This window comes from Tasmannia lanceolata, unplaced genomic scaffold, assembly GCF_043159265.1.
Source record: "Tasmannia lanceolata isolate RefF3 unplaced genomic scaffold, GAP_Taslan_0.1 ptg000026l, whole genome shotgun sequence".
NCBI classification, from domain to species: domain Eukaryota; kingdom Viridiplantae; phylum Streptophyta; class Magnoliopsida; order Canellales; family Winteraceae; genus Tasmannia; species Tasmannia lanceolata.
Window position 1 is genome coordinate 7,636,256 of NW_027518703.1, and position 16,448 is coordinate 7,652,703.

Sequence of the window (16,448 nt, forward strand, 5' to 3'; positions counted from 1 at the left end):
ATTTAAGCTAGATAGATTTTGATTGTTCTTAAGAAAGAAGCAATCCCAATCTGAAGGGATCAAATGAAGGAAATGCACAAGAAAAATAATATTCAAAGCATGTGGATAATTTCTTGTAACAAGATCAGAGAGGGAAGGGGGTTTGATTCATTCATTAGGAATTTCCACATGCAGATGCATGCACGAACAGCATTGGAAAATACAAAGGCAAATACTATTCTTCAAATCATGGAGTTGAAACACAGCTCACAAAATTTTCATGTATCTTCCATATAGTATCATATGGACAATGATATTAACCGTCTACAGGTTGCCATGATAGTGCTAACTGTAATATCACAACATTGAGTAATTGCCTTTGTAAATGTGCTCCTCTTTCTTTTCCAAACAACATGATGTACAGACGAGAGGAATGAGAATGAACAAGATTTCTTTTTTATGTTTGTTGTACCAATCAATGAAAAAAGGATTTTATGGAAAGGAAAAGAAAAGAAAAGGCTTTCCTAGGAGGAAAAAACTTTCCTACTAACCAAACAGGCTATAAAGGAAGATTATAATACCCCACGAAGGAAATACTAAAAGAGGGTAGAACTACCCTTAAATACAGTATTCAAAAATACTCTAGAAGGAAGTTAGCCCTCACCACAAACAAACAAAAAACGTTGCATCAGTTCCACAGGCATATCCAGTTTCCATTTTCTTCTAACCTATCCAGCTGTTCCCTACACTATGACCACGTTTATTAACCCAGTCATATTAGTTATCCGTACCTTCGGAAGCCGAGTGAACTTAGCTAAGGGCGTGATGGTTCGCCTCTCCTAAGCATGGTTTAAAATTTCGGGGTAACCGTTTCGGACCCCACCGAAAACCGAAATTTCGGTCCGAAATTTGGTAATTTGGTTCGAACTGAAATTTTGTAACACTTTTTTTTTTTAATAAATAATGGTTTTAATCGAAATTTCGGATTTCGGTCGAAATTTAAAATCATGTTCCGAAGTAATGATCGGGACCAGCTTGTGACTTAGGGGAACAAGAAAAAGGGATATTTTGGTGACCTTTTAATGCAGGACCGGGAAGAGAAATAGAAAAAGAGGGAAAAGAGAGAAGAATGGCCAAACTTTGTGGGGTATTATAATCTTCCTCTTTTATGTGCTTGGAACACATTTCCTCTTTTAAGTGCCTTGCTTTGAACACATTTCCTACAGGGCACATTCGCCTCTCCTAAGTAAAATCCTCTTCTTCTATTTCTCTTCCTAGTCCTACACCACCTATGTATTGGTGCAGAATCCAGCATGGCACATTTCCTCTACCCTAAAGCAGAAGACAAGGTACTTGAGCTCTCAAAGTTTAACCATCACTTGAGTTTCGGTTCACCTCGACAGAGAATAGGCGAGGAAATGTGTTAAAGCAAAATTAACCCAGACCCATCAACTCCACTATCTATAAATCTTCTACCCATGTAGGCAAACCCTGTTCAAAATAAAAAAGTATTGTTCTAACCAATGTCTTAAATTTTGACCGAAATCCAAAATTTCGGATTTTGGTTGAGACCGAAACCGAAATGGGGTGAAATCGAAATGTTACAAAATTTCGATCGAAATTTTGTTTTCCGCGAAATTTCGGGGAATATCTCCAAAAAATCAGATTTTAAATTATTATTTAATATTATTTAATAGACCACTAGTGATTGGTTTTTTTTTTTTTTATTGCAGCCATTCTACTTGATTTAATGCCCACCCCATTATTTCTCCAACCCACTATTAATTGGCCTCTTCAATTGTAGACCTTGTGTTTGCTTTAATGCTTTAATGACTTGAGCCTTCTCCATTCAATGTTTCACTGTCCACCGAGTTGATTATCCCTCCTTTCTATTACATTGGCAAAAGTAAGATCAGCCTCACTTATAAGTCCTTGATTCACAAGCTACTTGGATAGCCAACTCTCCCAATCAAGCGTCACTTCGCCCGTAGCTCACACATCTCCCAACCACAGGCTGTATACAGAATTGTTTCTAAGCGGTTCAGATTATGCTTCGGCTCCACTAATTCTTCATTTGGAATTACATTTGAGTGACATTGATTCTCTCAAGTGCTTGCATTTTGCTTAATACTTGGAGCAGGCAAACATTCCCACTTACTACATCTAGTTTGCCTCTGCTACTACACCACCTCCCCTTTTATTTTCCAAGGAGCAAAATCCCAACTTTTGATTACTTCGGAGATGGATTCTGGGAACACCCAACAAATACCAAACCTCAATAAAATGTGACCCCAAATCTCTTTCGCTACCTTGCGATGGATAAACAAATTGTCTATAGATTCTCCATCCTCCAAACAAAGAGGACAATTATCCATTAATATCATACCCCTTTTACGTAAGAAGTCAATAGTTTGAATACGACCACTACACACAGCCCAACCAAAGAAACTAACCAGAGGAGGACAATGAAATTTCCACACTTGGGCTGACAGAGCAACTTTAGAAGGATGGAACAAAGTGAAAGTATAAAGACTTAACTAAAAAAAAACCGGAAGTGTTCCAAATCCATATTCTTTTATCAGATCCACTTCTCTTTATGTAACACCTTTTAATAATATCTAATAACTGGGAAATAGAGACTAGTTCACGATCAAAGTTCCTCCTGAATCTCAGATTCCAAATCACTCTACCATCAATACGATCAAAGCATTCACATACTAGCGCTTTCTTGTTAGAAGCTACCAAAAGCAAGTCTGGAAAGAGGTCTCCCAAAGGCTCAACCGAACATCACGCATCCAACCAAAATCATATAATTGAAAATCTATTTTAAGTTTATTGGATATAAGTTTATTGGCTATGCAGTATAAATGTTGGAAAATTTGTTGAGGGTACTGTTGATGATAGAAAACAGAAACTTGTTGCTTCAAGGCGTGATATCACTTTCCTTAAGACAAGATTCGCCCCCACTAGTAGTGTGCAAAGGGGATCCGCGAATTGCCTCCAAGATACAATGAAGCCTAGTAGGGAAGCCCTACTAATGTTTGATGACGCGTAGCACTAGCGGAATCAAACCCGAAATGCCCTTCCGAAATTTCAAGCCTTAGAGAAATCTCTAGATTCTGTTTCTGCAGAAAAACAGTATCTAGAACAGTAAACAAAAGAAAAACAGTATGTAGAAATACTTGGGGATTTTTGTAGGAGTGTAGAAGAGAGTGTAAAATCAGTCAGAATTGCCAATTCGATTTCTATATTAAATGACTGAAGTTTGCACATTTTTATAGACCATCTGGTGTCTTTTCAGTATGAAAAACACCTCTACAGGGCACCTTTCCAGAATGTTTGAAATCTGACCGTTAGATCGCACCCATTGATATTGAACGGTCCTGATCGATCCTAGATGTGACTATTGGCTTGAGTAAAACCTCTCTCCAACCCAGTCATCGTTAGATCAACCATCTATGGTGTGGATCGCACCCCCTTGGCACATGACCGTTGGGGAAAGGGACACAACCCATTTGATCACACCCTTTGACCGTTGGAGTCATGGGTCCGTTGGGCCGACCGTTAGGCCCGAACCGAAGCCCAACCCAACTGAACCATTCGGCTTGATGGGCCTGCGAACCATTTGACCCACCCATCCGACCGGTCCACCTTCATCTTGATCCAACGGTGCAGATCAAATCTGGAAAAATTAAAGGCTCCAATCGCTCCTCGCGACGTTGCGTACGTGCGAAGTGCAAAGTGCGCCTAAAAAAGCGCCAATAAAGCGCCACTATGCGCCCTATAGCCCATTGCCCACGCCGCGCGCGCGCGTGCGCGTGTGCGAACGGTGCGTTGCACCGTCCCGCGGGTCCAACCATGGGTTCAACCCAATGTGCAATCAACAAGAGTTAGAAAAGGTAGTGCTTTATAAGCCATTCTCTTTCTTTTCTCTCATCCGATGTGGAACTATCTTTTTCAACTATACTTCTACATCCTTTTGTAAAAGCAAATATTTCCAAGAAAATATTTTCTTTTTCCCAAACGCTTTTGATAAAACATTTTCCAAAACACTAAAACATGTAATATACATGATTTTGAAAATGCAAAATCACTAACAATCCCCCACCATTTTCAAAATCAAAGAAAATTTTCTCATCAGGCTTGGAAATCTTATGCATAGATGAAGATATCTCTCGATTTGAACCTTCACTTAGTGAGGACATATCAAAGTTAACCAGAATTGCATAGTAGACGTATCTTTGAACTAGCTATTCTATATGATTAACCGGATACGTTTCACACACAAGATTTCACCTCTTTGGGCAATTTCTAAAACCGACACATGAACTGGCCTTGTGTCTATATCTTGGTTTCATGAGCGCTCTAGAGACTAGCCAGGTCTCATAGGAAGTGGCACCACTCCCACACTCACATAGGTAGGCTTATCAAGAGTGCCCCTGTAACTAAGACACTCCAACATTATGTTATAAGCCTATTAAGAGTTTAAATACTCAGCCTTCTCCTTTTAAACATTACAGGTACCAAGCACTTTACCTTGGGATGGCAAATAATACAGATTATAGTGCTTGCAATCACTCCATATGATGTACTTGAACTCATTGAACTCAAGACTTGATGTTTATTCAAGTGTTGAGTTGATGTTCCATCATTGGTGACTATTGGTTAATGGCTTTAACCCCATCCCTAATGATGTTTTACACACCAGATCTCTTGCAAGAGCTTTAGTGAATGGATCGGCCAAGTTTTGGCTCGATCTCACAAAATCAATAGTTACTACTCTATTAGTAAGTAACTCTTTTATAGCACTATGTCTAAGTCCTATATGTCTAGACTTACCATTATAAACATGATTATATGCCCTTGATAGTGTGGCCTGACTATCACAATGGACATAAATCGATGGCATTGGTTTAGACCATAACGGAATTTCCAATAACAAATTCCGAAGCCATTCCGCCTCTTTACAGCATGCTGCCAGAGCTATAAACTCTGCTTCCATAGTTGAAGTTGTTATGCATGTCTGTTTCTTAGAGGCCCAGGAGACTGCTCCCCTACCAAGGGTGAAAATCCACCCACTGGTTGATAAATGGTCTATACGCTCAGTTATCCAACTAGCATCAGAGTATCCTTCTATTACAGTTGGATACCCACTATAACATAAACCATAGTCTATAGTTTTCTTTAAATATTTTAAAACTCTATAGACTGCATTCCAATGAGAAAAACTAGGATTACTGGTAAACCTACTAAGTTTACCTACAGCATATGCTATGTCTGGCCTAGTACAAGTCATAGCATACATAAGACTACCAATTACACTAGCATACCCTAGTTGAGAGATAGTCCTACCAGTATTAAGATACAATTTTATATTTGGGTCAAAAGGTATTGAAATTGGTGAACATTCAAAATGGTTAAACTTTTTGAGAACTTTCTCAATATAATGTGATTGTGTTAGAATAAGACCATTATCCTGTCTTATGATTCTAATACCCAAAATCACATCAGCTTCACCCATATCTTTCATATCAAAGTTTTGAGAAAGATATGATTTAGTACATTGAATGCTTTCAATATCGGTACTAAAAATTAACATGTCATCAACATATAAACAAATAACAACACCTTTGCCGCCCTTAAATTTAATGTATATACATTTATCTGATTCATGTATCTTATAACCATTTGACACTAAGACTTTATCAAATCTTTCATGCCATTGTTTAGGGGCTTGCTTAAGCCCATACAAAGATTTGATAAGCTTACATACTTTATGCTCTTGGCCTGGCAGAATAAATCCCTCAGGTTGTTCCATATACACTTCTTCATCAAGTTCACCATTTAAGAATGCGGTTTTAACATCCATCTGGTGAATGTGAAGTTTGTATATGGAAGCAAGGGCAATCAACACTCTAATGGTAGAAATCCTAGCAACAGGTGCATATGTGTCAAAGTAATCAATACCGGGTTTTTGAGTAAACCCTTTGGCAACTAACCTTGCCTTAAACTTTTCTATGGTCCCATCTACATTGATCTTCTTCTTGAAGATCCATTTACATCCTATAGGTTTAGACCCAGGTGGTAGATCAACCAAAATCCAAGTTTTATTACCCATGATAGAATCCATTTCGTCATTAATTGCTTCTTTCCCAAAAGCAGCATCTTGTGACTTTATGGCTTCTCCATAGGTTTGAGGGTCACTTTCTATGCTAAAGTTTAACAAGACAGAACCTTGGAGTTTTTCCCTTGTCCCTTCTACCAGGTAGGTTACAAAGTCAGGGCCAAAACTCCTATCCCTTCTATCTCTTGAACTTCTTCTTATTTTACTAGGTTGTACACTAGGTTCACCAACTTCTGTTTGTGATTCTAAATGATGATCTACAGAAGTTGTAGGTTCAATTTCTTTAGGAATTGAAGTGAACCTATTTTCATAGAAAAAGGCATCTCTAGATTCAATTATGGTATTGACATCTATGAAATCATTAGGTTCTATAACTAAGAACCTATAGGCCTTACTGTGACTAGCATATCCCAAAAAGATACACTCAATACCCCTTTCACCTAATTTTCTTAACTTAGGTTTAGGGACTTTAACTATAGATCTACAACCCCAAACTTTAAGGTAACTTAAGTTTGGTTTCCTTTTCTTCCACAATTCATAAGGGGTTATATCAGATTTCTTACTTGGTACCCTATTCAAAATGTGACAAGCTGTAAGTAAGGCTTCACCCCAAAAACTTTTATTTAAACCAGAATTAACAAGCATAGCATTAATCATTTCAGTAAGTGTCATATTCTTCCTTTCTGCTACACCATTTTGTTGTGGTGTATAAGGGGCAGAAGATTCATGGACTATGCCTACTGATTCACAGAAATGAGGAAAGTGATATTCACCACCTCTATCTGATCTGAGACATTTAATGCTTGTTATACATTGGTTTTCTACTTCAGTTTTATAAATCTTAAATTTTTCTAAAACCTCATCTTTATGACTAAGTAGATAAACATAACAGTACCTAGAATAATCATCAATAAATGTAACAAAGTACTTTTTACCTCCCTTTGTGGGAACACTATGTATGTCACATACATCACTATGAATTAAATCTAACAAGTTAGAAGTTCTATCTACTTTAGGAAATGACTTAATGATTATCTTGGTTTGCATGCATGTTTTACATCTATCTACTAAGTCATTTTCATATTTAGGAATTAAGGTTAACTTAACCATATCATTTATTTTCCTAGTATTTACATGTCCTAAACGATTATGCCATAAAGATAAAGAAGAATTCAAAACATAAGCAAAGACATTCACTTTATTGATATTAAGTTTGAACATCCCTTCATACATATATCCCTTCCCAACAAAAGTACCCCCCTTAGAATGAATGAACTTGTCAGATTCAAATACAAGTTTGAAGCCATTCTTGTTGAGAATGCTTCCAGACACTAAGTTCTTTCTAACTTCTGGTACATGGTAGACACCAGTTAGAGTGAGTCGCTTGCCGGATGTGAACTCAAGTTCCACCTTGCCCTTGCCTTTGACTTCTGCTGTCGACGAATTTCCCATGTATAACACGCTTCCATCTTCAACTGTTTCATAAGTTGAAAACAGGTTCCTGTCTTTACAGACATGCATCGTCGCACCAGAGTCAATCCACCAATCATTGCCATCTTCAAGCATATTTGCCTCTGAAATCATGGCGACAAACTTTTCTTTGTCTGTTGGTGCACCCGACTTCTTATCCTTAAGAAGTCGGCACTCACTCTTGTAATGGCCTGGTTTGCCACAGTTGAAACAAGCACCCTTTCTTTTCTTATTCTTATTAGTATTCTTTTCAGGGTGTTTGTTTCTCTTCCAATTGCCTTTTCTTTGTTGGTTCGAATTCTTGACATTTTCCACCAAATGGATCTTAGAGGATACAGTTTCATTTTCTTTCTTGTCTCTGATTCTTGACTCTTCCTCAATCCTGAGGCATTGAGCCAAGTCTTCAATAGACATTTCCTCTTTCTTGTGTTTTAGACTTTTTCTAAAGTCTTTCCAATTTGGTGGAAGTTTGTCAATAATTGACGGGACAATGAAAGAATCATCAAGAAGGATGCCTTGCAAATGAATTTGATTAATTACATGTTGTATTTCATGTAATTGATCAATAACAGACTTATCATCTACCATTTAAAAATTTAAAAATTAACTCACAGTGAATTTCTTGCTACTGGCATCTTCCGCCAAGTATTTGGCTTCAAGTGCATTCCAGATTTCACTTGCTGATCCCATGCCTTGATATATGTCAAATAGTGTATCTGACATAGCATTTAGGATGTGCCATTTGCAAATGTAGTCATCCTGTTCCCACTTCATCCTTGCACGAGCCTCCGCCAAAGTTTCATTTTCATTTGCTGGCGGCTTTAGAGTAGTGAGAACATGGACCACTTTGAGTGATGTCAAAATGAAGTGCAACTTCTTCTGCCAGCGCTTGAAATTTCCTTTGTCGAAAAGTTCGAGTTTGACAAAGTCTTGGGTCATTTGACGAACTGAATAAAGTGCCATTGAAACAACAGTAGAAAAATCTTGTCTTAAGATTGTTGGAAAATTTGTTGAGGGTACTGTTGATGATAGAAAACATAAACTTGTTGCTTCAAGGCGTGATATCACTTTCCTTAAGACAAGATTCGCCCCCACTAGTAGTGTGCAAAGGGGATCCGCGAATTGCCTCCAAGATACAATGAAGCCTAGTAGGGAAGCCCTACTAATGTTTGATGACGCGTAGCACTAGCGGAATCAAACCCGAAATGCCCTTCCGAAATTTCAAGCCTTAGAGAAATCTCTAGATTCTGTTTCTGCAGAAAAACAGTATCTAGAACAGTAAACAAAAGAAAAACAGTATGTAGAAATACTTGGGGATTTTTGTAGGAGTGTAGAAGAGAGTGTAAAATCAGTCAGAATTGCCAATTCGATTTCTATATTAAATGACTGAAGTTTGCACATTTTTATAGACCATCTGGTGTCTTTTCAGTATGAAAAACACCTCTACAGGGCACCTTTCCAGAATGTTTGAAATCTGACCGTTAGATCGCACCCATTGATATTGAACGGTCCTGATCGATCCTAGATGTGACTGTTGGCTTGAGTAAAACCTCTCTCCAACCCAGTCATCGTTAGATCAACCATCTATGGTGTGGATCGCACCCCCTTGGCACATGACCGTTGGGGAAAGGGACACAACCCATTTGATCACACCCTTTGACCGTTGGAGTCATGGGTCCGTTGGGCAGACCGTTAGGCCCGAACCGAAGCCCAACCCAACTGAACCATTCGGCTTGATGGGCCTGCGAACCATTTGACCCACCCATCCGACCGGCCCACCTTCATCTTGATCCAACGGTGCGAAGTGCAAAGTGCGCCTAAAAAAGCGCCAATAAAGCGCCACTATGCGCCCTATAGCCCATTGCCCATTGCCCACGCCGTGCGCGCGCGTGCGCGTGTGCGAACGGTGCGTTGCACCGTCCCGCGGGTCCAACCATAGGTTCAACCCAATGTGCAATCAACAAGAGTTAGAAAATGTAGTGCTTTATAAGCCATTCTCTTTCTTTTCTCTCATCCGATGTGGAACTATCTTTTTCAACTACACTTCTACATCCTTTTGTAAAAGCAAATATTTCCAAGAAAATATTTTCTTTTTCCCAAACGCTTTTGATAAAACATTTTCCAAAACACTAAAACATGTAATATACATGATTTTGAAAATGCAAAATCACTAACAATAAATGGATGTACCTCATCTTTCTCATTAATGTGAAAGTGGGTGATATAGTGAAGAGGGCTATAATGTCTAAACATTGTTGTGTTGAGAGTTTGAAGTAGTGACTGACATCAGAGCTTAACTAGATAAAGGAGCTCAACCACTTAGAGGAAAAATAAGGACTTGTTGGAGAAAGATGATGGTGGAAGACACAATAAGCTCAAAAAAACAGTCACAAAGTGATGAAATCAGAATATTATCAAGGCATCATTTTGGGATTTGCTAGTGACTCTTGAACAAAGGCATTCACGGCTTGCTCAGATTTTGACCCATTCATTTAATTCATCTGAGATGGCTGCTCTCTCGTGCAACAGCCAGCCGCGAAATCCCTTTATGCAAAAGTCCCAAGCAAATCCCTAAAATGTATACATTATAACATGGTATAATGCTCCCTACATTTTAACGAGTGTCAGAACGAGGGAATGAACACTTTGGCAGCATGACCCATAAGGTTTGATTTATTTTTACCTCCCTTTTCTGATAGACACACCCTAGATTTGACGTTTTCACCTCCATGTTTTGATATACACACCTTTGAGTCTCATTCGACATGTGTGATTAGGACCATTGATATGGTGGGTTATCATGAGTTGACCCACCTAGTCAGGTGCCATGCTGAATGGACGGATGGACCCAGACAGTCCGATGGATCCATCAAAAGGATCCGAATGTTAATGGACATGATTTGGTGTATAGTAGCTAGATCCGAACATGTCCATTGGATCCAAATCCTAATGTCTAAAATTATTTCGGATCATGACCCAGCCTTAGCCCCCAAAAACTTGATGGGGCCGTCAAAGCATTCTAGATCCGAATGGAAGGCACCAATGTACGAAAATACCCTTTATATGTACGAAAATACCCTATATATATTTATTCATGTTGGGGCATTTTTGTAACATTAAAAGCCCTACTCCAAAGTTCCAACCCACAAACAACGTCTGATTTTTTGGTTTTTTCATTTCGATGAATTCTCCTCTCTCAAGTTTCTTCCCTCATCCTTCCCCAGTTTTAATTGTGTACAATCCCAAAAGCACTCTGAAAATAATCAGACAGAGTATATAGGATCATTTCAACAGATATATGGGGTTTTGAATTTGAAAACCTCACAATCTCTCACCATGCCCATCTCAAACCAAAACCACATTGCAGTATCTTTAAGTTATTGCTATGATTTGGATGTTGAGGGGGTACTCTTTGCTTGCTTCCCTCCCATGTTTCACCCCATCTTTCTCTCACCTCAAACATTCAACAGATATATGGTGTTTTGAATTTGAATCTCCCACCATGCCCATCTCAAACCTAAACCACATTGCAATATCTTCAAGTTATTGTTATGATTGGCATGCTGAGGAGGACCTCTTTGCTTGCTTCCTTCCCATGTTTCTCCCCATCTTTCTCTCAACTCAAACACAACTACATGAAGGAATGCTGCAGGAATCTAACTCTATTTAATATGCGGAAACAGAAATTTTACAAAACACCAACTTGTAATAGACAAGGAAGGGTCACTGATGTTTTAGAAATCATTGGTCGTTTAGATAATCTCTTCCCCTCCACAGACCTGTATTTCTACATGGGTCTACTGAGAAAATCGATCAAGACTAACGATTTTTTAATGGGTAGGTTAGTCCATGTTCATCTCATCAAATTGGGTTTTGAAGCAGAATGTTCAATTTCAAATGTTTTATTGGATATGTATGCTAAGTTAGGAGCTTTGAGGAACTGTGTTCAACTGTTTGATGAAATTCCTGAGAGAGATTTAGTATCTTGGTCTACTTTAATTTATTGTTATGTAAGCCATGGTTTTGATCTAGAAGCATTCCAGTTGTTCAAGAAAACTCAGGAATGTGGGTTGAAGCCGAATCAGTTTATAATTGCGTCGGTTCTAAAGGCCTGTTCTGCCTCTGGGATTCTAGAATTTGGGCTCCAAATTCATGGGTTTATCACTAAAACTGGGTTTGGTTCTGATAGTTTTGTAATGGTTGGCCTTGTTGATATGTATGCAAAATGTGGGGTTTTACCTGATGCACATAAACAGTTCGATGAGTTGCCGAGAAAGAATTCTATCTCTTGGAACACTATGATTTCTGGGTATGTATGGAATGGGTTTTTCGGCAATGCGGTGGAACTCTGCCGAGATATGTGTCGGGCGGGTTGGGTAATGGATCTAGTGACACTGAGAGTAGTAATGAGTGCAGGCTCTGCTTTAGAGAGGATTGAATTTTGTAAAAATATTCATGTATATTCCATCAAAGTTGGGTTGGGTGCTGATAATTTTGTTGTTACAGAGCTTGTCAGATTGCTAGCAAAGCTTGGGGAGGTAGCCTATATGAGCAAGATTTCCAATACCTTAAAAAATCCTGACGCTGCATTGTTTTCTTTAATTATTTCAGGGTTTCATCTACATGGTAAAAAAGAAAAGGCATTGAAACTTGTGGAAGAACTTGTCTCTGGCTTGAATTTGAACCAAGGAGCCCTACTCAGTATCCTTAACTTGTGTTTCGGTAAAGACGAGGGTGGACAGATCCATGGTCTTATTATAAAAGTTGGCTATGAGTCGTATCTCTGTATTGGCAATGCTTTGATCTCCATGTACATAAGAAGTGGAAAAATGGAGGATGCAATTGTATCATTTACTAAGATGCCAGTACGCGATTTAGTTTCATGGACTGCTATCATGGCGGGCAATGTTCAGAACCATCAATTTAGTGAAGCACTTGAGCTCTTTTGTGCTTTTAGAAAAACTGGAATAGTTTTGGATCAATATATTGCTGCCACAACTATCAATGCGTGTACCGGTCTTCGGGCTATGGAACTAGGCAAGCAGATCCATTCATTGGTATTAACACTCGGGTTTGAGTTCTGTGACTTTTTGACAACATCTCTTCTTCACATGTATGCAAAATGTGGGTATATGGACACTGCTAGTAGATTGTCCTCCTTCATGGTCTCCCCACACAGTGTGGTTTCAGTAAATGTTATGCTTTCTGGTTATTGCTGGAATTCTCAAGCTGGGAAGGCTGTTGAACTCTTCAGGAGGGAGTATCAGATGGGAATGGTTCCTGATCACTTCACCTTTTCTACTGTGCTTGGGGCCTGTGCTGATCTGAGGCTCATGGAGGTGGGTGAGCAGATACATTCTCGTATAATCAAAAGTGGTCTTGGATTTTCCGATGTTATTGTCGGAAATGCCATTACAAACCTCTATGTCAAATGTGGAAGCATAACCGATGCTTGTAAATCCTTCTTTGGGATGAAAAGGCAGGATGCGAATTCTTATGCTATGTTGATGTTAGGTTATTTGCGATATAGAAATAGCAGGGAGGCTCTGAGATTGTTCTATCAGATGCACCGGACTGGGTTGCGTGCTAACCCAGTTGCTTTTGCGGTTATTTTACAAGGCTGTGCTGATTTGGCAGCTATTGAACCAGGGAAACAAATACATGCCTATGTTTTGAAGATGGGCTTGATTTCGGATATTTGCTTAGGAAGTGCATTGGTGTCAATGTATGCTAAGTCAGGATACACAGACGGGGCGAGAAAAGTTTTTGATGAGATGTCAATTAGAGATGATGTCTTGTCAAATGCGATGATCACTGGGTATTCACAGATTGGAAACAGAGATAGAGCATTTGAGGTGTTTGAATTGATGAAGTGGGAGCAAGTAAATCAAGATTATTTTAGCTATGTGGGTGTTTTAAGTGTTTGCGCAAGTTCTGCCGCTCTTATGCAGGGAATGTGTGTCCATGCCCTTGTGGTTCATAGCGGACTCGAGTCCGATGTGTCTGTAGGGAACGCATTGGTAGATATGTATGCCAAATGTGGGAGCATAAGGGAATCGTGGGATGTGTTTAAGAAGATGAAAGTAAGAGATTTGGTTTCTTGGAATGCTATGGTTTCGGGTTTTGCTCAACATGGATGTGCAAATGAGGCACTAAAGCTGTTTGAGGAAATGCAAATGGAGGGGGTAAAACCAGACCATATTACTTATATAGCTGTTTTGTCAGCTTGTAGTCATGTTGGTTTGGTCGATGAAGGGATTATCCGATTCAAGTCAATGAAAGAAGATAGTGGAGTGATGGCACTGGAGGAGCACTATGCTTGTATGGTTGATATACTTAGCCGAGCTGGGAGGTTAGATGAGGCTCACGGATTTATAAACGAGATGCCGATGGAGCCCAGTGGAATGGTGTGGAGAACTTTGTTGGCTGCTTGTAAAATCCATGGGAATGAGGAGTTAGGAATGAAAGCAGCATGGAAAATTCTTGGTGACAAGAGAGATGATTCAGCGGCTCGTGTTTTGCTGTCAAATATATATGCAATGCACGGGAGATGGGTTGATGTGGAGATTGTCAGAAATGAGATGAGAGGTAGGGGAATGAAGGAGCCTGGTTGTAGTTGGATAGAGATAAAAGATGAAATGGAGGTTTATCTTGTTGGTGGAAAGAGAAGTGCAAATGCTTCTCAAAGCTTGCTAGAATCTAAGAAGCCTCCGCATGGTTTTGCTTTTCACATCCGAGACTGGGGATAATTTTGTTTTGTCATTTTAGCGTATGGAAATTCAAAGAATTCTTGCTAGATTGATTCATCTGCAGCTTCTATTCAGCAATTATACAAGAAACCCAGCAGAGTATACAAGTGGAAGTATAGGTTAGTAGTAATTAGTTTGAGTACAGTGATTGAGATTTTCCTTCAGTGTTGTGTTTAATCTTCACACTGTTTATTTACTTATATGGAAAAGAAAATCTTATACCTATGTTATTTTCTTGTCAAATTCAGGTCATATACAAATTGATCATTTACTCGCTTACTGTGCACATCTGGACTCCGGAGGAATATTGTCTATGACTGGTTTGTTGGAATTTTACCTTTTGAAAAGAAAAAAATTATGATGTTCAGCTCAAAAAATTCAACGCCGGTTTCTGAAGATATCAAACAAGTTGAGCTATCAGGGCGGGCAGCCAAACATAGAATTATGGCCCAGAAAGGGCAAATGTGGCTTCGGAGACAAGGCTCCTTGCGCAGATGAGGTATGCCTTGTATATATTGATGTAATTGTTGCTAAAAGCCTTTTCATGGAATGGGATATTGTTAAGGCTGAACTGATCAAGTGTTGAAGCTGATGGCGTTTAACATACCCTCATATGGCATTTAACATTGTTGAAGAGTGTGGAAGGGTATTTTAGTCATTATGTGCAATATTGAGGCTATTTTAGTCTTTGTACCATGTAACCCTATTTGGACTCCTACATATACATCATATTACATGAGAGCTCCTTAGTGGAGACTCACTATTTTCTCCCTCACTCTTCTTCTTCTTTCCTCTTCTCCTTATCCATTCTACAAACATGACCAACTGAGAATGGAGAGTGCTATCAATCCTCTGGTGATAGTATCTTCTTTTCTTCTTTTATGTTTTTTCTTAATGAATCCCTGTATATTAGGCTTATTACTCAGCTTGCAATACCAAAATTTGAGTAATCCAGTACTACTGCATCATCAATTTGTACAAATTGTTATTTTTATAGAGGAAAGTGTTTCTACTCGGTCCCCTAGATAAGCTTATCTACTCCTCCCTTTAAAAAAATACAGTGGGCCCACGCTGTTTGGATGATCCAAAGCATTCATTTGATAGGTCTTAACATAGATAGGGTGTGCCCAAAAAATCAGCACCAAAGGGTCATCCTAGCCCTTCGTTTTGTAGTGCCTTGTGGTGCCCAGAATGGACACATATAAACGTCCACGTTTATATGCGTCCATTTTGGACATGGTGTGCCCAACAAAACGAAGGGCTAGGATGACCCTTTGGTGCTGATTTTTTGGGCACACCCTATCTATGTTAAGACCTATCAAATGAATGCTTTGGATCATCCAAACAGCGTGGGCCCACTGTATTTTTTTAAAGGGAGGAGTAGATAAGCTTATCTAGGGACCGAGTAGAAACACTTTCCTCATTTTTATATTATCTCTGCCTCTGCGTTATTCTGTATAAGTTTTATATTATTGACCTCAAAAGACAGTTCCCTGAATAACAAGTCTGCGGCGAAGCACCATAGCACTCAGGCATGGTGGTCTTCTTATTCGGGAGGAACAGGTCCGACTGTAATGGTGGGGCTGTTGGGTTATTGCCGTGGTTGGTCATGGCACTCGACCACAATGCCAGGCCATGGCGTCTGACTGTGGTGCTTTGGTGACCTTTTTATCTGGTGGCTCCCCTCCATGCCTATTTTTTTGTCCCATTTATTATGTAAGGCCCACATTAAATTATCCATCTGTCTGATGGACCCCATGGATTTTTTTTCTTATCACAAATGATAGGGAAGGTCATGAGATCGACAACATTTGCTTGAGGAATAATGCTCTCCTCGGTAAATGGTTTTGGAGATTGGGCAAAGAGCGTGTTGCTACAGGGGGAGTGGAAGGATGGGTGTGGAGAGAGTTAGGTAGGGGTAGAAGCTTTGGTGCATGGAGGCCCATTTGTGGCATCAAAATTGAGTTCCTATCGCTGGGGGGGGGGGTTGTTAATTCTTCTTTGTCACAAGTATCCGAGAACTATATAGGTTAGCATGTGAGAAGGGAAGTCGTGTTGTTGATAGCTATGAGTGTGGTAGGGTAGTTTGGTTTTGGGTGTGGCATTATAATTTCAAGGATGAGGAG

At 39.4% G+C, this 16,448-nt stretch overlaps 1 protein-coding gene across 1 annotated transcript; it reads left to right on the forward strand.

Annotated features, from left to right (window-relative positions):
- The first annotated feature begins 10,710 nt into the window (after positions 1-10,710).
- Positions 10,711-15,215, forward strand: LOC143858578 (pentatricopeptide repeat-containing protein At2g33680-like). The gene is made up of 2 exons (XM_077369246.1): positions 10,711-14,441; positions 14,571-15,215. The coding sequence occupies exon 1, from the start codon at positions 11,125-11,127 to the stop codon at positions 14,320-14,322; it is 3,198 nt and encodes a 1,065-aa protein (XP_077225361.1). The 5' UTR covers positions 10,711-11,124; the 3' UTR covers positions 14,323-14,441; positions 14,571-15,215.
- The last annotated feature ends 1,233 nt before the right edge of the window (positions 15,216-16,448 follow it).

What these genes read in the sequence shown, in the direction of transcription:
- LOC143858578 (XM_077369246.1), top strand. Translation starts at nt 11,125, where the DNA reads ATGATTGGCATGCTGAGGAGGACCTCTTTGCTTGCTTCCTTCCCATGT.